The 21,463-nt window shown below is 47.2% G+C and overlaps 1 protein-coding gene across 1 annotated transcript in view; it reads left to right on the top strand.

Moving 5' to 3' along the window:
• NPAS2 (neuronal PAS domain protein 2) overlaps positions 1–21,463 on the top strand; it is a 159,773-nt gene that overhangs the window by 134,870 nt on the left and 3,440 nt on the right. The window contains exons 12-20 of the mRNA XM_049651359.1: positions 74–158; positions 2,914–3,055; positions 3,581–3,690; positions 5,902–5,991; positions 9,567–9,713; positions 15,218–15,415; positions 17,420–17,610; positions 17,895–17,987; positions 20,414–20,594. Of these exons, the coding sequence (XP_049507316.1) occupies positions 74–158; positions 2,914–3,055; positions 3,581–3,690; positions 5,902–5,991; positions 9,567–9,713; positions 15,218–15,415; positions 17,420–17,610; positions 17,895–17,987; positions 20,414–20,594 (1,237 nt within the window). The remainder of the gene's footprint in view (positions 1–73; positions 159–2,913; positions 3,056–3,580; positions 3,691–5,901; positions 5,992–9,566; positions 9,714–15,217; positions 15,416–17,419; positions 17,611–17,894; positions 17,988–20,413; positions 20,595–21,463) is intronic.

Here is a 21,463-nt window from a genome sequence, read left to right as displayed (position 1 = left end):
CACACAAGCCCTCTTTGCTGTTGCTATCTGAAATGTCCTACCTCCTGCTGTGGTCTCTTGATTTCCTGATCAGTTACGCAGATGTCCGGGTAGAAAGGAGGCAGGAGCTGGCTTTGGAAGACCCGCCACCCGAGGCCATCCACCCTTCAGCACTCAAGGTATGCTGATCCCCACCAGATATCTAAAGGCCAAGTTTGCCTAAGTAAGCATTCCCATGAGATGTTATAATAGAAAGAGTAATAGTTTTATTTGCTATGTTCCCAGTACTATCCAACACGTTTCTCAGGTATTCTCTTGTTTACCATCATGATGTTCCCGTGAAGCAGGCACTGTTACTGCCCTCGTCCTGCAGATGAGGCCCAGAAACACACAACACACAAAATTTAGCTAACATACTGGAGGGCACTGAGGATTAGAACTCACAGAGCTGTGTAAAACATACCCTCTGGACTCAAAGCATGATTTGGTGAATTTCCATCCTTACAGGAGTGGCTACAGTAAGTCCACTTTGTATCTCTCCCACAGATAAAAAGCTGGGGGCTTATCCCATCATCCCATTGAGGTATAGAATAATTTAAGTGCCCCTGTCCTTCCCTCAGCCTAAGTGCCGGGTCCTCCACAAGTGCCCCTCACAGATACTGTCCGTGTCGTCGTCGGCAAGGTGCACTTTCTACTTCCGCATCTGAAGGTCTTGGTTAACAGCCATGTTGGAGCCAGCTTCATGTCAGGGAGCTCTGCTTGTGTATTTCCCTTCACAAAGTCTTATCTCCTTCCCTGCTCCACACTCAGCTTTTAGGTTCCCCCCCACCGCAACCAGGCTTTCCCCCTGTGTCAAACAACTAGGGAAATGTGCAAGCAGACCAGAGCCCTGCCCCTCAAACGTCAACCTTCAAACAGACACAAATGTTGGGGAAAAAAGAGAGAAGGCAAGGAAGGGAGGGAGCATTGTATTTCATCAAAGCCAAGACACTAACCATTGTAAGATCCACCATTATTTATCTCCCGCTAAGAAAGAGAAAATGCTGCCACCAGTCGATCTGTGAAATAAGGATTTCTTTTCATCAGTTGAAAGACACATCCCAATTTTAGAAATGTCAAAATGTAGGGGGGAAAGTGTCTCTTAATAATTGGTAAAATGTGGTTCAAGTTCCAGGCTGCCCAGTGACCTAGAATCCAGAGACTTCGGCCAGAAGCTGCTGTGGCAGCAATGGTACAATGAAAGCATCTCTGGTCCACGAGAGCTGAGTTGGAAGGAAAGAGGAATAACCTTTAAAGACCAGAGAGCAGTCAGTGTCTTCAGCGAGCCTCCCCTGCTGGCACGCTGCATGGTGATATATTGTATGGTGATTCATCACCAGCACACTGATACAACACACCTGCCATTGTTTGTGGAAATGTTTATTATCCCACTCTGTCATATAATGCATCATGTATCATGTCCAAGAACAGAATTAAGCTGCTCATAGGCAGGTGTTAGACACCCCATATATCACAGCTCACAAATGGGCATAATATGTATCATCCGCTCAGAAATTCATTATTGAGGTTTCAGATCCTTTGGGACTCCTAGAACCCAGTGGAACTTCTCATAAACATACACGTATGTATATGCACACCAATACAATCTCGGGCTGCCTCTTTTCAAGGAAAAGCTCCGGGACAATGCTTTTCAAACTATCAGTGGTGATGAACTATTGTTTTTTTAATTTCAAATCAGTCACTGACTGTTCGCTTTTGTAAAACGCTAATTCCCATGCTTGGATGTGATGTGCAGATATGTCAAATGGCTATAAAAGTCTTTTGGTGCTTCCTCTCATTTCCTGTACTTATTTCTCTGCTGACCAGGAGCACACGATTTGCCAACAGCCCCGGGCCAGGGACCTCACTCTAAGGGGTGTATCTGGGGAGACTCTGTGACTAAGGAGCAAAGTCCCAAAGCTGACATTTTAGCATAGCAAATCCAGGCACATACTGTAATTTGAGTTTGCACAAAGGACTGTAGGCCAATATCAGTCATTTCAGCCCTTCTTGGGCACATACACAGAATCCACCCTCACTGGAGCCATGACTCAAAAGACAGAATAGCCACATAGACTTGCACCCAGAGATTTAAGACCCAAGACCGTAGGACATAGAATGGCCTGTGCAGACAGCCTAGTGGATGCCAGGAATGTCACTGTCCTCCTCTGCCTGGGTAGAAGCATGGCTCAGGAGAGTAAGCATTATGTTTCTTCTTTAGCTTAAAAATTATCCTACCCCCTGTCTTCTCACGCTTATGACATGAAGCCATGCAGGATGGAAAGATGGCTCCTGAGGGTTGGAAGGTCACAGTTGCTTTCTCATCACATCACACTTGAAGCAAGGGCATCCTGGGATCCAGGATTGGTTAGGATCCAGGAGCGAAAGGATAGGAGACCTTTGGCCTTTTGCCTGTTCTTCACTCCGGGGCCCTGAGACTGCAGAGGAGAGGCAGTGGGGAGACTGTGTGGGGCACATTCTGAAGGCTCCAAAGGCATTTGTTTCAATGGCGTGTTAACAATCCAGTACCACCACCAACTTCATTTCTAGAACCTGCCTCTCCCCCTGCCCCCACTTCTGGGAAAGCCAAGAATCTGGGCAGTGAGGTGACAATTTTAAGAAAAAAAAATGCAACATCAGTTATGAATATCTAAAAAATCAAAATCCAAGGTGAGCAAGTGTAATAGATACTGCTTATATAAGGCCACAAGCCTCTCAAAGATGTCTGGATTAAATACATGTACAAATATTGTACCTGAATGTGTCTGGAATGATCTCCAAATTGTTTCAGTCTTTCTCCCTACACCCTCCAAAATTTTCCACATAGTTAGAAGAGAACTAAAGTCACATTCCTGTCATCTCGATACTGCAATGTGGACTCTGTTTGTGTTTCAGGACAAGGGCTCCAGCCTGGACCCTCAGCAGCACTTTAACGCACTTGACGCAGGCACCTTGGGCCTTAACACCAGTCATTCACCATCAGTGTCCTCCAGAAGCTCCCACAAATCCTCGCACACGGCCATGTCAGAACCCGCCTGTGAGTGTGCTGCCACGGATGGCGAGGGGGTGGGCGCCCATGTGGGGCCAGGGTGGTGGGAGTATAGAGTCCCACAAAGGGTCCCAGGCCTGAGCAGAATCAAGACAGTCTCCGCCTGCCAAGTGGAAGCCGCCTTCCGGTTCACACTGTTTCTTGCTTCCTTTCCCTCCGGCTTTCTGCCCTCCACCTCTCCACACTCCAGAACAGACATAAAGCAGGTGACACACAGGCCGGATAGTCTGGCCAGGTTTTGGTGACCCTGGTAAGATGTAGGATCAGGCAGGTGGTTGAACCAGGTGGTGGACATGAAGCTCGGGGATGGTTTGCTCCCAGTGGGGGTCGGGTGCTGGCAGAACCCGAAGCTGTGGCTCTTGCAACAGCTTCCATTCATGCTGGACTTTTTTTTTATCAGACATTCCACCCAAGCCCTTGTTTCAGGCATACTACAGTCATTGCTCCCCTCTTTTGATAAGAAAGCTGTTAAGGATGCATGAATCAGGAAGGTGATCGGTTGCTTTCTTACAGCTGCCCCAAGCAAGCTGATGGCAGAGGCCAGCACCACGGCTTTGCCGAGACCAGCCACCCTGCCCCAAGAGCTCCCCGTGCCAGGGCTCAGCCAGGCAGCCACAATGCCGGTATGTATGTGACCTTAAACTCCCCGTCGACCAGAAGTGCCACAGCGTGGCAGGGCTGACAACACCATAGGACAGCATTACTGCATCTTCCCAGAGAAGCAGTTGTACTTGGAGATTAAGAGTATGGCGTGGCAGGCAGGGGTGGGAAGCTAGGTAATTGAATTGGCAAGTAATCTGAAACATTTTTATTCCAAAATTAACATGGATGTGTATTCAAGGAATGCAAAATGCAAATGAATTTTAAAGATTAAGCTGAAAAACCTCAAACCGGGGGTCACATCCCCAGAGTCTCTGAGGGTACACAGGATCCTTCCATCTGAGGTCCTGTTTCACTCCAGGGAAAATGTTCAAGAAGTCAGTGCCAACAAAAATCTATCTCTGCATACATCAGGCAGTGTCCCTGATACACACCAGACCTCCCCAGAAGGTCAGGGAGTGAGTGGCCTTTTAGAAAGCACGCTGGCTGTATGCAAAATCACTGATACACACAATACTCCAGTTATCTCCTGCCTCACTAAGGGGTCACACCAAACTTAGCGACGTAAACCAACAGTCATTTCTCACATTCGCGGGATTCAGGAAGGGCACAGCAGGGCTGACTCCTCTCTGCTGCCTCGTGTCAAGAGGCCTCACCGACTAGACCTGGGGAATCCACACCCCAGGGGTGTCTGCGCTCATGTCTGGTACGTGGGGTGGGCCGGGCTACCCTGAGACCATCCACCCTCCACTTGCCTGGGCCCCTTCTTGCCTGGGCCCAACTTGCCTTAGGCTTCTCCCAGCATGGCGACTGGGTTCCAAGAAGAAATGTCTGGAGATGGAGCTTTCTGTGAGAGCCAGCCAGAAGCTACATGGCTTTCTGTGACCTAGCCTTGGAAGTCCCACAGTGTCACCTCTGACATCCTTCTTGATCAGAGCAGCCCCAGCTCACCCACAGAGATTGACATAGACTCCACCTCAGGATGGGAGAAGTGTCCAAGAATGTCAGGGGCCACATCCAGGTAGTTGCCAGATACCCCCTACCCAACCCTCGCTGACATTTTGGAGATGGGAGTGAACGTGCCAGCTTCCTGCTTGCGGTCTCCAGGAAAATCATGCAGGCCCTCCTTGAAAAGCTGGAGTGACGTGTTTTATTTTCAAATCGCACAAGACAAAGACCACTTTCTTTTTCTCCAGCCACCTTCCAAAAATGCTTCCAAGCCATGAATGCCATTCTTCCGATACTTGGCAGTCCAGTAGAACTACTTTCTGCCACTGATGGGGGTGCAGTTCTGGTTCCTCTCCGCTGTGTGAGGGATGCGATCCGAGGAGAACAAACCAGGCTCCAGGCAGCCCTGTGCTGGGGATTCCTCACTCAAAACAAGGTCTCCTGTGGCCACTTCCTCCCAATGTTGTCCTGCGTGACACTTCCCACTTGGGCTTCTCTTTATGGTCTCTAGGGCCTGAGGGACAGTTTGGGAGTAACTTCAGAAGAACCCTTTTACTTTTCTTTTAAAAACTCTCAATAGCCCACGAAGCTGAGGATTTCATTTCTTGTTTCTACACATTGCTACGTATCGCCCCCACTGTCCTCCTGCCCTGCCCTGAGGGATCAGGAAACAAGGTCTGTGACTCAGCTGACTGCCCAGGAGTCTCCTGAACAGATTCCAGGCAGAGCCTGGTGAAATTGCACCAGTATTCACTGCCTGGATGAATGAATGGATATAGAAACGCATGGCACATCTGTCCGCTGCATTCAGGTTGAGCAGGAAGGATAAGGGCCACACGGAAAGCCAGCGCTGGTTATTAGCACAACCCCATTCGTATTGCTCGATGACAGTGCTAAGAATTTATCAATTTGGGAGAAGAAGCAACCAAATCCAGCAAGAATGGAGTCTAGAACAGAGGCAAGGAAGGGGGAGCGAGAGGAGCTGCCAAGCTCCGGCATGTCATAGCGGCTTTGCAGGGCACACCATGGTGGGAAGGCATCCCAGACCCCGAGTGACTCCAGGATCTTGCTCAAGGGCACCCTGCACCCTCCATCAGCCATGTGTTGGCTCTGACTCTGTGTCTTGCAAGGGCGGCAGCACAGCCTACCTTCTGCATGTAAGCTCTTCACTCTAGTGCAGAAGGGCCTCCTCTAGGCCAGAGAACCCAGCTGAGCGAGAGCATCCATGTGCCTCTGTAATGGCCCAGAAGTGGTGTTTGTTAACAAGGGCCCCCTCTCTTCCCCAGGCTCCCCTGCCTGCCCCGTCATCCTGTGACCTCACACAGCAGCTCCTGCCTCAGACCATTTTGCAGAACCCACCTGCCCCCATGACACAGGTGAGTCTGGGGCTCAGGGAAAGGGGAGCCTGGTGGTGGCACTCCCCGGGACAGAATGCTTGCTATCCTCTTGGGTGTGTAGATGCATCGGTGCCAATGTATAGGTACCAAAGCAAGATCCCAAACCGGGGGATGTTTCTCCTGACACGCAGGTGGGGCACGTCGAGCTATGAACTTTGTCCTCTCCCTGTCCCCTCTGGCCATATCTTTTTCTTAATCTTTGTTCATCCCTCAGCCACTTCTCCATGTTCCTCTTACTTTTTATGACTCCAAATTGGTTATGTTATTTCAGGAAAAGTTTGAATTAGGCCAAATGTCATAGGAAGCTGTGAGTCCAGTACTATAAATACCACATTTGTTGGTTGTTTTGTTTTGTTTTGTTTTGTTTTTTAAGGACCGTGGCTTTGCTGAGTAATTCCTTCCTTGTTTTAGCAACATTCAGTGAGTTACTATTTGGGTCAGTCCATGAGCTGGTGTGAGGGGCACAGCCCTAGCTTTTAGCACTCAGAGTTGAAGGGAGAGGTGGGCATACCAACAGACCAACCTCCATGGCAGGGTATGTGTGTTTACACAACCGGTAAGAAAAGAGCCTACCGAGGAGGTGACCCCTGAGCTGGGCCCTGCAGGACGTGCTCGAGGCCTGGTGAGAGGCTGAATGAAATAGTGGTCATTCATTCTGTGGCCGCGTAGGGCCTTTGAGCTGACTAGCATACACTGCACTGAGGCCAGTCTCCACTTTCAGTTTCTTTATGGGATATCTAGCTTTGTGCCACTGTCTGGCTACAAGGGGATCCGAGGTCACAGTTCACTGACAAGTACTCCTGGCCGTACTCCTGCCAAAGTGTGGACTTCTCTCTTGGGGCAAATCCATCAGCACCGATGAAAACTCTTTTACAGCACATGTCCCATTAACAGCCGTCTCAGATGCTTTCCTGGAATCAGAAAGACACCTGCTAGCACATGCCCCTCGACAGAGTTAGGCTGGAAGGATGTCAAAGCTACTCATCCAGAGTCAACTAATTAAAATAGTCTATGTTCATCCTCATTTGGAAAAAAAATTTTTTTTTTCTCTTCGAATTTCCAAGGCACGTTTGGTATGAAATTAGTAAGTTTTTCAATCCAAAGGCACATGAAATGAGGGTTCCTGTAACTTCTGGGTCTTGCATCCTAAAGGAATGTCTTTGTTTTATTATGCATAATGATGTGATTAAGGCCTTCTTCAAATTCTAATGTTTCATGTATTAAACGTCATTTTAATTAACAGAAACAGTTCTTAGTCTCTTAGGCATGTTATACTTAATAATAACCATATTCTTTAAGACATTCTTGCATAATGCTGACCTTTCAAGTCAGACAGTTCTTTGCATACCAGCTCCATGTAAAACAGTGCATTCTACAGTTTTCTCTCTTTCCATTCTCTGAAGCTATCTATCACTCTAGCACCCTGTCGTGGAAAGGGGCGGGGGGGGGAATAAAACCTAAAGTCTGACAAAGGGTTTTCTGGGTAACTAGCTGGTGGTTTGGCTTCAAGATGTGTTTCTAAAATGTCTCTAAGTTAGAATAAATGTCTTTCTCAAAGAGGCCATGATCAAGAATATAACAAGAGACTAAGGCCTGGGTGTCTTGGAATCCCTTGAGAAAATCAGAATAATATTAGAAGTCACTATCACTTATGAAGCACAGCGCTGGCCCCTCCCTGACTGCCCTGCCCCCTCCTATTTCCCTTTGGAGCCAACTGGGCAACCCAGAGTGTCCTCTCTCCACTGGACATGCTAGGCGTAGCCCCCAATGTTTCCTGACTTTGTAGAACCCCTGGAAGCTTTTGTGTTGTGGTTGTGTGTGTGCACACGTGTGTGTGTGTGTGTGTGTGTGTGTGTGTGTGTGTGTTTAATTTGCTACCTAGTAGAGGTCGCTTTCTTAATGGAATTCTCTTTCAAATTCCCAGCTGTGTGTTTTGATTACTTACATTCTGATGAAGATTTTTGTGATACAGTCTGGTTTAGCACAGAGAACTCATGTTTAGCAAGAGACTTTTTCTGTTAAATGAAATCTGAAGGCAAAGCCGCTCTGATTGAGGTGGATTTGGGAGGCGGGGGAGGTGTTGCTGGCAAAACCGCTCGGCCTCACCCAGCTCCTGAGACTCAGAATTCACATTTTGGCCCCGGACCACCAGCTAGCTGTGCGATCTCAAGCGAGCCACAACCTCTTCGTGACATGGGGGTATGATGTAAAGAATTAAATGACTGGCCAGTGTGGGTCTCCGCAAGTGGCAGCATATAGTGGGTTTTTTTAATCATTTTGCCGCTCCAAAAACTGCAGTCAGTTATTCCATCCTTCAGTGTATCCTATCTGTGTTCTAAAGTCTCCCCAGCCTCCTTGCTTTTCCATGTAAGAAAGGTCAAAGGGCAGAGGAAGAGTCTCTGGAGGTGTTTGCAAAAGACAATGAGCAAGAATCAGACTAGGGAGAATGTTGGGATAGAGATTGAGGGAATGGAGGTTAAGTCATTGTTTAAAAAAAAAAAAGGAGGAGGAAGGGAAGGAAAAGATAAGGAGAAAGGGAGAGGGAGGGAAGGAGGAGGAAGGGAGGGAGGGAGGAGGGGAGGGGAAGTCCCAGGCCAGCAAACACATGTTCCTCAAGAAACAGGAATTATTGAGTGCTCCAGAGAGCCCAGAGCAGGGTAGCCACTCCAGGGAGTGCCAGCCTCCCTTGCCACGATCCCCTACTTTCCTCGTGTTTCCTTGCAAGGAAACACCCTATGTCAAGGTAGGACCTATGTCCCAGAGATCACCTGTAGAATCTTTCTAAAACCAACCTCCATCCCAGGAAAAGGAGTAAGAGGTGGAATGGAGGGGAAACTTGGAGCTTATGTGCAAAGCAGATATCAGTGTCCCTCCTGTAAGGGCACCCTCTGCCAGTGTTACCCTCAGGATAAATGTCAGGTGATTGTACTATTCTTTTCCTTAGTCTTTTGGTGCACAGATCTCTAAGTGCAGAGCAGCAAATGAACCTGGGGGAAGTGAGGGAGGGTGGTAAGGCCTCCCCATGGCCTCAGGCTGGTTTGGAGAGCAGGGCCCCCACAAATTGTAGCTATCAAGCTCATTTGTGAATTGTTACAGAAGAGCCCTGTATGCCAGGATCAGATTTAGGATAACGATAGGACCCCAGATTGCCTGTGAAGATGTCACATGCTCTCTGATGCACTGCTTTTGACATTCATCCCCAAAACCATTTGTCTGTCTAACCAAATTTGGAATGTCAGTTTGTGAGCACTGCTCACAAAATTGTGTCCCAATTCTGTGGCCCTCCCAAGCTGCAGTGCAATACATTAGACCTGCAGGTTCTGGTAGGCCTGAGAAAAGCTCATGTGGGGACCACTGGGCCTCCCAGTGCTCATCCAAAGACCCTGTGCCCTGCCGAGCGCCCCAGCAGTGAGTCACTCAGGAGGGATACCAAAAAGGGTGGATAAGGGACCGGAAATGAAAGTGGGCAGTGCTGCTCAGAACAGCAGCAACATCTGTCTGCAAGGCTGAAATAACTCTTTCATCTGGTCTTGTGTTTTGACTCCACCTTCAAGTTCTCAGCACAGTTCAGCATGTTCCAGACCATCAAAGACCAGCTGGAGCAGCGGACACGGATCCTGCAAGCTAACATCCGATGGCAGCAGGAGGAGCTCCACAAGATCCAGGAGCAGCTCTGCCTGGTCCAGGACTCCAATATCCAGGTGAGGCCTCTTCCTGGGCCAGCATCCGCCACGGTCTCTGTCCTCCCTGCCTCCCTGCCATATTTATCCACTGTTTCTGGGTGGGCAGGACTCCCACCAAAGTGCCTCTGTACTGCCCTAATGAGTCCTGCTTACTAAGCATATTGCAACCTCCAATACCAAGTACAAGGAACAAATCCCCCCTCCTCTATCCCCAACTCCAGGCCAAACACGAATTTCACATGACACCCTCCCTGTTGACCCCTTGCTCTGTTGGGCACATAATGTCTGTATATCACCTGCATTTTCATTCATGAGTGGTGGTGGTTTGCCCTACATTGATGCCTGCCTCCCTCCCTCCTGTGGGGGTGTAGACTCCCAGCACCTGTGTAACTGCTTTCATACCACCGGGCCGGGTACTGGCTACCCGTGGGGGAAATGGAGGCAGCTCTACTGTAGCCTCTCACCCAAAGGGGCCATGAAGGGAGATCTGGGAAATGATGAGATCTGCACCCTGCACAGAGGGGGGATGGGAGAGGGAGCTGGGGACTGGAGGTCAGCACCCTGGCGTCTCCAGGCCACCCCATTTGTGGCATGCCCATTGAGGCATGCTGCAGTTCTGACAACAGCAGCTTTCAACCATGACACTGGCCCCCACCCCCGCCAGATGTCGCTTCTTTAAATCCTTTGGAGAGATTGCTTTTGGAGTGAAAGCTTTATATATTAGATTTCTTACAAGGATAAGTGATTTTTACCAAGTTTTACTTGTATCAGGTGAAGACTATGTTTCTTCCCAAGTGCATTCTTTTGACCCAGCCTCTAATTGTGAACGTAATTCTAGCTCACCTTGGAGTCTGCCTTGAGAGCTCTAAGCATTTGCACTCCTCCCCCCACGCCCCTTAGAAGAGGCGGAAGGAAGCAGGAGACACCCTTGGAGAAAATGGTTGGAACCCTGGCCCTGCCGCTTCCCGGTCACGGTCCACACAGACCCTTCCGGGGGGACCAACAGGTTCTATGCGAGCGCAGCGCCCTAGCCCTGCGCGGTGAGATAACGCGTGAAGGATCGGCGATGCTGGGTAGCGGGAGACACCTGCTGCCGGCCTTCCTGCCTCCCTGGGCTCCTCAGAGGCGCTCCTGGCTTGCTTTCCAGAGCCTAACTGCCCCTGCCCCCACCCCCATCCGCACAGACTCTCAGCCTGGGCTCTCCCTTCCCCCCACCCCACCACCCGGAGGACAGAGCCCAGCGGGACGCGCACTTCCCGCCCCGGGTGTCCGGGGGCGGAGAGCTCGGCCACACCCAAAGCCCTGCAGCTGCCCCGCCTCCTCTACCACTCCCCAAAACGGGCCCGGGAGAAGACCACAGTGTTTACAGGAAAAGAAATGCAGTCATGGAGGTGTCAAAGTCCCTTTTTGCTTATTCCTTCCCAGCTGTAATATTTTCTCACTGATCCAAGGCCCGATTGGCAAAACTTGCCTGACTCCAATTACTTGAATGGAATTTTTACACTAACAGGAAGGGGAAAATTGAGCCAGAAACTGCTAAAAGCAAGGTAGGCGTATGAACATCCTCCTCAGAGCCTGGTCCTTTCTATTTCCTGCCTTTTCCACATTCAAGCTGAATTCTAAAATAACAGGCGACACAAGGTTATCTCTTTCACTCCTTGTTATGAAGAAGTCTTATTTTTCTTCCTCGTGACCAATGCATTTTGTTACACACCCCCCCCCAAAGTATCCATACCAACAGAGCACCTGAGTTTTGTGAGGGTTGAGGTGGAAATCAGGCCCTGCAGTGTGTTCCTTCCCGGTTTTCATGCTTGTGACCTTATCTTTGCAGTGGAATTTTCCAAAGAACATGGAAATCCACAGATTGTCCAACCAGAGAATATTTCCTCAAGCAGCCTGCCTTCTTGTAGTTTTACAAGTTTACAGATTTAAAGAAATACATTCCAAAATGTACAACCAAAATGTGATATTCCTTAAAAACAAAACCAAAAACCTGCGTGGTTCAAGCATAAAGAAAAAGCAAGTAAAAATTACTCCACCCCTTCCCTAAAAAGGTAGGAGTGGGGAAGAGAGATTAAATAAGAATAATTGATATTTGATAGACTATCAACTATTGATATATCAAACTATTGATGAAGAGTTGATCATTGTTGAAGCCTAAATATGATACATGGGGTTTCATTATACCTCTATTTTGTGTATTTCTAAGATGTTCTGTAATAGTAAGTATTGTAAAAGGAAGCGGATTAGAATAATGAAAAACCACATGTGAGCATACGATTGGTTTATTCTTAAAAATTAGAAGCTTTTTTTTCTCTGATAGCTTTTTCTATTTGAATGTGAAGGAACTATTTTTCTCATACTTCCTATAAAGTTGACCCCCTGTGCCTTTTAAGAAGTCATCCTCCTAAACCATAAAATTCTACTTTTTTGTGGGTAAAACAGAGGCATGGATGTGCACAGTGAATTAGGATTGTCACCTACAAAAGCCTTTACCAGAATGTCAGTGGACTTTCCTACTTTACTTCAGTGCCCCTGAGCTTTCATTGAGACTATGTGTGCATGTGATGCTTACTGAGTACAATTAAAACACACACAGCAACACACACACACACACACACACACACACACACACAACTGGGTTATGAGGGAAAGGTCCTCTGAAGTGTTTGTGTCTGCACCTAGATGGGAGCCATGAAGGATGCTACTTGGGGAGAGCTGTTCCCATGAAAGGTTGTGTCACCCCCTGCAGTCCAGAGAAGGATGCCTCTTGTTCTCTTTTTGAGAGTATGCACGCCCTCTGCTGGCTACTCAAAGAAATGCCAGGAAGGGCATCTGTAGCAATGGCAAATGTGTTCCTTGATAGTTCTTTTCAATCACTCATCTATCTTTCTTTCCTTTCTTCCATCCACCCATTCATCCATCTATTCATCCATCATACCTTCCTTCATTCCCTCCATCCACTTATGCATCCATCCATCATTCCTTCCATCCATCCACCCTCCATACACCTATCGATCCATCTATCCATCCATCTATCCTTCCATCTGGCAGACACCCATTATGTATCAAGCACTTGGTTAGGCACTGTGCAAAAACAGAGATACGCAGGACAGGGTTTTTACCCTTAGAAGGCACACATCAGTGGGACAGAGTAGCAGAGCCAGCAGTCTCTGACATAACACAAGCAGAAATAGTTTGCCCTTCTCTGAGCAAAAGCCTCATTTATTTGTTTATTCATTCATTTATTTATTCATCACTCATTTTTCAGATAGTTTTTGAATTCCCAAAGAGGCAAAGGAACAAAAAGTTCCTTTTTTCATTTTAAATACTGTTGTTACTATCTAACGTTGATTGAGCCCTTACTATGTCTCAGCATAAATTTTATTTAATCCTTTATGAGATATATGATGTTAATGTCACTGTTTTATTAATGAAGAAACTAAAGCTTTGGAAAGTCATGAAAACTGCCTAAGGTCATACCAGTAATACATGTTGGGGTTGGAATCTGAACCTAGGTATGTGATTTAAGCCACATTATACTGCCTGTCATAAATAAAGGTTGCAGTTTTTTTGAAGTCTAACCAGAAGGTAAATTGTTCCCTACCGGAAAAATGTATGTTATGTAGTTTTGAGTATTGTGTTTTTGCTAAAGCGATGAAGTGTAGGTCACTGTAAGTGCTATAAGTAATAATCTCCAAACTGAATCTAAGATGATTGATACCCAGAAAATTCTTCTTAACTTCTTAAGTGACAAAGAGCTGTCATTGAAAACCTCTCTGGTGGGGTGGAGGTGTGAGTGGAAAGCAGGGAGATCAGGTGGGGTGGTGGAAAGGGGACCAGATGGGAACCTGGTCCACTCAGCTCAGCCACCCACCTGCCTCAGGCCTCTCGGAGCCAGCTCAACCCCCGCCCATGAGGCGTAAACTTGAACTAACTACTCTGCTCCTGCTAGTATCTACTTGGCATGGTTCTACCTCTGCCTTTCCATAATTACTCTGTCACTCAGCAAATGTTGGCATGTCGGTTCTGTACTGGGTTTGAGGTTGTACTGACCTGAGTACAGGAATGGAGGATTAAAACTCCAGATGCTAGAAGGAAGAGGGACTTGCTCCTCAAGAACTCAAAGCTATAGCCCTTAAAGGGAGGGGAGCACTGCCTGTCAAGAATCCAGTATATTTGGGGGCACCTGGGTGGCTCAGTCAGTTGAGCATCTGACTCTTGGTTTCGGCTCAGGTCATGATCTCACAGTTCGTGGGTTCGAGCCCCGCATCAGGTTCTTGGTGATGGCGCAGAGCCTGCTTGGGGTTCTGTCTTCCTCTCTCTCTTCCCCTCCCCTGCTCTCTATCTCTCTTTCTCAAAAATAAATAAACATTTCTAAGGAAAGAGAGAAAGAAAGAAAGAAAGAAAGAAAGAAAGAAAGAAAGAAAGAAAAAGAAGGAAAGAAAGAATCCAATATATTCAATAATACCAGTTTTCAATGCCCACAAGGACCTTTGATTCAAAGAGCTGGTTACACGTCTTAGGTTTAAATTATTATTAAAAGTATTAAAGTTGTTTTTCTTAAGGCTTTAGAGTCAATTTACAGATTATGTTTTATTTACAAATCTAATTTGGTCTAAAAATAGCAATGCTTTTACTTGTTTTTATTTTTTCAGCTAGTTTATAAATGTAACAAATCATAAATAACCAACATTCTCTACCAAAGCCATTAGTCTACAAGTTCAATATGTCTAAATCTTCCAAACGTTTCATGTGCTGAACAAGGCAGACCTGTCAACTTAGAAGTAAAATTTTTCTAAGCTCTTAAGCAATTCTTTTAAATCAAACACATCAAAAATGAAGTAGATCGAGGTTCTCATAAACACTTAAACATTCTACAAACTTATCAAATTCTCTTAAACCTTTCAAATTAAAACTTCCAGGCCAATGTATCACATTTGCCTCCCTGGGAATGCAGAGTCACCTAGCTAATGGGAGCGGATTGCTGGGTAAGATGCCCGACCGCAATGTGGGTACACACCCAGGCCAGTGGTCAGAGATGTAAGGCCTGGCACAGGGCCTGGTCCTACTGCCAGGATGGTGCAGCCTTATGGCACAGGTTAGCCTACCCTCTGCCACCATTCATCCCATTAACAAGATATTTCTCTCTTCTAATAAGAAACTGGTAAGCCAATGCAGTCTGTATGCAAGTACATTGAGTTATTTATAGACCATCTGGATCTTAGCATCTTTCACACTGATAGACCTCCATCGCTAGACGGTAGCCTTCTATAAGGCAAGGTCAGCATCCCTCCGACCCACTGCTCCACCTCCAGGACCCTTGCACTGTGCTTGTGGCATCACAGCACCCAATGTCCCCACGTTGAGTGAATGAATCCTTCCCAAGCAGGTCAGAGAGAGCAAGAAAGCCATGGATAGGGAATACAGAGAAGGTGCAGACACCTTGGTGTGTGAGGCAGAGCCCTGAAAGTGGAGGCACATGTGATCCCAAACTTAAAGGTACACTGTTCTGCTTCCAGATGTTCCTGCAGCAGCCAGCTGTTTCCCTGAGCTTCAGCAGCGCAACGCGGCCTGACGCTCAGCAGCAACTCCAGCAGAGGTCAGCCCCAGCCTCCCAGCCCCAGCTTGTGGCCAGCCCTCAACTCCCAGGGCAGATTGCCTCTGCCCAGGTGGCAAACCAGCACCTGCTCAGAGAATCAAGTGTGATATCAACCCAGGTAAAAGTGCTTGTCTTCATACTCAGTCCTCGCCACCGAAGCAGACCAGGGCATGCTTGATTCCTGCAGTATCCCGAACTGGAAACCTATTGAGCCTTTCCTCTGTGACCAGGGCTAGAGTATGTTGGGGGGGGGGGGGCGGCGCGAGGAGGTTCTTTTCCTTATTCTAAGTCACTCTGAAGCCCCAAGTTGTACTAGTTTCCTTCTGTGTTTTATTAATATGTTAAAATATCTCAATGGTATCCTGCAGTTGAAACTTTCAGCATTGATCCTGACCTGGGTTGGAGGTAGATATGGATACCCAGACACTCACATTGACAGCCATATGTCCCCGTATGGGTGTCCTCAGTCCTCTTCATCTAGTCTGGTTATAGCCATTATCAGTGTGAGAACACAGGTTATCCACTTCTGTTCATTGTCCCTTTCCCCTGGGCCACCGTGCTCCCTCTCCTTCCTCCAGATTCCCCACCAAGCCCTTCCCTCATTGTCATTACCACCTACTACAAGCCATCAATGACTTTGCAATCTGACAGTCAGCCAGCAATAAATGGCACTTAAATTGAATGAAATTGAGAGGACCTAAGCCCCTGCTTCTGGAAGATCAAAGATTGGAAGGCAAGATACAGCCTCTCCTCAAGTCTCATATTGGCACCTGTTCAGCAGATCTGCCGAGCTCCTCTTATTCACCATCTCCCAGGGGAACAGAGACGAATAAGACTTATCTTGACTCCGAGGAGCTTCTAGTCCCATGGGGCCTCTGGGAATGTAAACAGATAACGTACAGATAACGTACAATAAAATGTGGAAAAAGTCCACATTTAATAGTTTGGCCCATCTTCACCCAGATTTGAGGGTTTTCCTCTAAAATGCAGCCTTTTGGTTCTAAAGGTCAACAGAAAAATTAATGAGAATAGCCAAGAAGAATTTGGAAAAGAAAAACTGAGGAAGGGCCTACACTATCCAATATTGAAAAATTTCAAAGATGCCTCAAGAGTTAAAACACTGTGGTGCCATCATATGAATGGATAGTCAGTCAAACACTGGAAAACCCAAAAAACAAAAAAGCAAATCCAAGCCCATTCCATCATTCATTTAAGATTTCAGTCACAAGTATTTATTATGTGCTCACTGTGTGCTAAGCACTGAGGGAAAGCAGTGAACAAAAAAGAAAACAGCATCTCTGATGCAAGTCAGGAGAGAGATGCAAACGAGTAAAGATGACAGCATGTCAAATGGTTATGCAAGAACACAGGTGAATGCTGGGGGTGTGGGCAAGAACACAGGTGAAGGTTGGGGACTGTGCTGGAGTTTTCAATAGGTAGCCTTTTCTTAGAGTAGATAATATTCGATAAAAGAGACCTGATGGAATGAGAGAATGAACCATAACAGTATTAGGAGGAAGAGCATTCTACATGGGGGAATCAGCCAGTGCAAAGGCCCTGAGGCCTGATGAGTTAGAAACAGTAAGGAGGTCCACGTGTCTGGAGTAGAATTTGTGAAGCAGAAGGTAGTTCCATGCACATTTTCCTTATTTGCTGAGTGCCCAACACTGTTCTAGGCCCAAGGGATTTAAAGAATCCTTGAGGTGTTTATAATCCAATGGGGAAGACAGTCCCAGGATCAAAATACTTCAAAAACTAGTGGGTCCTAGGGGTGCCTAGGGGGTTCAGTTGGTTAAGCATCCAACTCTTGATTTCAGCTCAGGTCATCATCTCATGGTTTCTGGGTTTGAGTCCTGCATTGGCTTCATGCTGACAGCATGGAGCCTGCTTGGGATATATCCTCTGTCTGTCTCTCTCTCTCTCTCTCTCTCTCTCTCTCTCTCAAAATAAATAAACTTAAAACAAACAAACAAACAAACAAAACCACAACAAAGAAAAGTAGTGGGTCCTAAGAGGAAGGGCCAGGGTAGGTAGAACAAAGAGGTTCTGGGGAGGATTCCTGGAGAGATGACACCTGAGTTGAGTCTAAGTCTTACCTCTCTCATTAACATGATGGCTCCAGGGTCCACGGCCTATGAGAAGCTCACAGATGATGCAGGGAAGTGGCCACTCAGTGAGCAGCTTGACGCCCCAGTTCAGCAGCACCACGGCTGTGCTCCCACCAGCTCTGAGCCTGACCACGCTTGCTTCCGCCTCCCAGGATGGCAGCCAGTGCCAGCCCAGCCCAGACTTTGGTCATGATCGGCAGCTCAGGTACTGAGATCGCCCTCATTTAAAAGATAGCTCAGGTGCAGCTTTACAGTAGCCACTTCAGCCTCCCTTCTGCTGCCTCCCAGTCTCAGCTAACAAAGTGGCAAGAGAGGGCTGGGGTCTTGGATGGCTGTGCTCATCTTCCTCTGAGAGCAGAGTGGGCACAGTGGGTGTCAGGGGCAGCCAGAGAGGGCCCAGCCAGGCTGGGCAGGTGCTGCCGTCAGCCAGCGGGTCTACAGTTTGGGTGCTGATTCAAGTTTCCCATTTATCTCCTCCTCTGCTCCAAGGCTATTGCTGAGCCAGCCCATCCAGCCCATGATGCCTGGGTCCTGTGATGCAAGGCAGCCCTCAGAGGTCAGCAGGACTGGACGGCAAGTCAAGTAGGTGGCCCCGGGTGGAGGGAGGAGGCAGAGAACTGCACTGAGTGGTCTCAGGCTGGCAGGGCTCTCATCGGCCTGGACCAGCAGCGTTCCTGTGCGTCTCACACGAAAGGCAAGGTCAAAGTGTGCCCACACCCTTTGCAAGGAGACCCCCTTAGCTCTTCTTCCATTTCCCATTGAAGAAGATCAAACTGTGTGTCAGCATTCCGTGCTTAAAACAGGACCTGAACAAAACAATTAATTATATCCCCTGTCTGTCATCATCTTCAGATATCTTTATGGGTCCTTTGCCCTCGGTAACATCCCAGGTAAATGTAGCCTGATCCCCTTCCCCAGGGCGCTCCCATGGCTCCATCTGACCAGCAGATGCTGGCACATTCCACAGGCATACTTGGACACTTGGAGCTCTCCAGCTGTGTGGTTCTGGTGCCGAGCCACGGGACTGTGAAACCCTGCAGATGTGGGCTCTCCTTCCTTCCCAGACACACAACCTTCTGTGTCTCTTTCCGCAGACTCTTCACCACTTGCAGCCCCCACGTCCAGAAGCAGCTTTGTTCTACTATTGCATTAATTACTGGGGACAAAGGTCACTGGAGACCTAGGAATGGATACTCGAAAAGTTACTGGAAAACAGTTCCTAGCTCTTGACAGGAGGCAGAACTATCTCACAGACGTCTTTTTTGCATAAACATTGGTTGAGTGTGTGTCTGAAGTTTACTAGGACAGGGCTAGCTAATTAGGCCTGGCCATCCTTAGAGCCATCCCCTAAGACCAGCTCCCAGAAGCCCTTCCTCCCATGTCCTCCTTCAGCCAGTTATAATAATAACAGTGGATGTTTTCTGAACATTTCTGAGAGGCAGGGGCTGGTACCTGTATCGTTTCATTTTATCCTGATAAAAACCCCGTGATGGAGAGAGATGGGGAATGTGCACTTCAGGAGCTGCCTTTCAATTCTCTGATGGTGCTCTCAATTAGACAAAACAAAGACTTGTTACATCGTGTTCCAGAGATGCTTAAAATGCAGTGAACTAGGCGAAAATGGGCATTCTTTCTTCGAGAACTCTGCCATTTTCCGTCAACCCAATGATTGCCACCCTCCCCATATTCTCTACCGTCTCTTCCAGACATGACCTAATGCTCCACCTTGTTACAAATGACCTCATAGAAAGAAATCACATTTCCAGAATATATAAATACAAAATGAACTTCTCTGTGGTGTCTTTAAACACCTGTTCCTGGTTTGTGCTCCTCCAGAGCTTTCCCTAAATGGCCTTCTTCTGCCTCTTGTTCATGGACCATTATCATCAACACCTTTTCCTTTTCTAATTTTTTAAATTGTGGTAGAATATATATACAACATAAAATTCACCATTTTTACTATCTTTAAGTGGACAGTTCAGTGGCATTCACCATCACCACCATCCATCTCCAGAACTTCTTCATCTTCCCAAACTAAAACTCTGAACCCCATTACACATTAGCTCCCCACGCCCTGTACCCTCCGTCCCCACTGGTCTACTTTCTGTCTTTTATGAATCTGACTCCTCTAGGAGTCTCATCTAAGTGGAGTCACACAGTATTTGTCCTTTCGCAACTGGCTTGCTTCCTTTAGTATTACTTCATGTGCTCTGGATGTGTGAGAATTTACTTCTTTTTTGAGGCTGAATAATATTCCCTTATATTTATATACCGCATTTTGCTTATCCATTCACCTATCGATGGTTACTAGGCTTGCTTCTACTCTTTGGCTATTGTGAATATTGTTGCTACAAACATGAGTGTACAAATATCTGCCTGAGTCCCGCCTTTCGTCTTCTCTTGGGTACATTTCCCGAAGTGACATTGCTGGATTGTGTGGTAATTCTAAGCTTTTTTGAGGAACTGCTGTCTTGTTCTCCAGAGTGGCTGCACCATTTTACATTTCTATCAGTGCACAAAGGTTGCAATTTCTCCATGTCCTCGTCATCACTTATTATTCTGGTGGGGTTTTTTTTTTCCATAATAGCCATTATGATGGCTGTGAAGTAGTCTCTCATTTCGATTTTGATTTGTATTTCCCTAATGACTAAGGATGTTAAGCATTTCTTCTTGTGCTGATTGGCTATCCTTTTGGTGTCCTTTTTAAGAGCAATGTTGTTCAAGCCCTTTGCCTATATTTTTAGTCAGGCTGTTTTGTTGTTGTTGAGTTGTAGGATTTTTTTTTAATAACCTGGGCATCAGTCCTTCATTAGATATATGATTCACAAATATTTTTCATTGGTGGTCTTCTCAATCCATGGATAACGTCCTTTGAGGCATCAAAGTTTTCAATTCTGATGAAGTCCAGTCTATCTGAGGGTCCTTTTGTCGTTGCGTGTGCTGTTGGTGTCACATGAACACCTCTTTCTCAAAAGTCTGTTTTCTCCTTCCCACGTGTGACCCAACAGGTATCCGCAGAGCCAGGCCGTGTTTCAAAATGCAGACATGCACACCACCAGCAGCAGCACCTCGCCCCCGGTCCTGCTGATGGGACAGGCGGTGCCTCAGCCCAGCTTCCCCGCCGCCGCCTCCAGGCAGTCACCCCTGCAGCCCGCACAGGCCCCGCAGCAGGCACAGCACTTCCTGCAGGTGGGCACCGCCGCACTCATGCGTGAGGGCACAGGGCCCGGCTCCAAGGCAGAGGCCTGGCAGGCTTTCCCTCCCTTGCTCTCAGGGTGGTTCTAGTCCTTAGTTCCCAAATAAGCCCCACATAGATTTGCATTTGAATCTTTTCAGTCTATGAAGTTTATAATACTTAAAGTTTATAAAATCCGTGCATCTGTAGTATGAGAACTTAGACTCAGCCATTATGCCTCATAGGTCCGTATTTTTATTATAGTGTCCATATTTTTTTTTGCTCTACTTTTAGAGCAAAAATCAGATGCTGACTACTGTGTTTGTCAGACTTGTTAGTGTGTTTATACACAAAGTCTGATACAAATATAAAATGAAACCATGTTTAAAGATACATCAAACTTGCCTGATAAATACAATAATGTGGCATGAATTTGGGGCTTTCCAGGGAAATGTGGGGCACATTTACATGTGGTCACCACTTATTCAAGCAAGTGCCAAATCCACTGGAGCCCGAGAGCCAGTAATTGGAGTTCAGATGGGACAGAAGTGTCTGCTTGGGCTCTGGCCTTCCCTCTGACATATGCCCAGAGCGCCTTCCTGCCCCAGCCCTGACCCTGTCCTGTGTACATCCTTCCTGGCCTCCAGCTCCCACCACAGGGCAGGGCATAGCTTTTCTGTCACTCTGCCTACCGTGCTTGGGCACCTTCAAAGCCACAGGAGACTGTGGTGACTGAGACATTTTAAGGATAGAGGGATAAAGATGAAAGGAGTCACCCTTGAAGGTCTTGAATACAATTTAATTCCAAAGATGCTAAACCATTTGTGATATACCTTTCAAAGTTCTCTGACCTCAAGCATAGTGGGAGCCAACTCTAGACTTC

This window comes from Panthera uncia (genome assembly GCF_023721935.1).
Source record: "Panthera uncia isolate 11264 chromosome A3 unlocalized genomic scaffold, Puncia_PCG_1.0 HiC_scaffold_11, whole genome shotgun sequence".
NCBI classification, from domain to species: domain Eukaryota; kingdom Metazoa; phylum Chordata; class Mammalia; order Carnivora; family Felidae; genus Panthera; species Panthera uncia.
The sequence above is the reverse complement of the archived record's forward strand: the minus strand, read 5'-3'. Positions and strand labels throughout refer to the sequence as shown.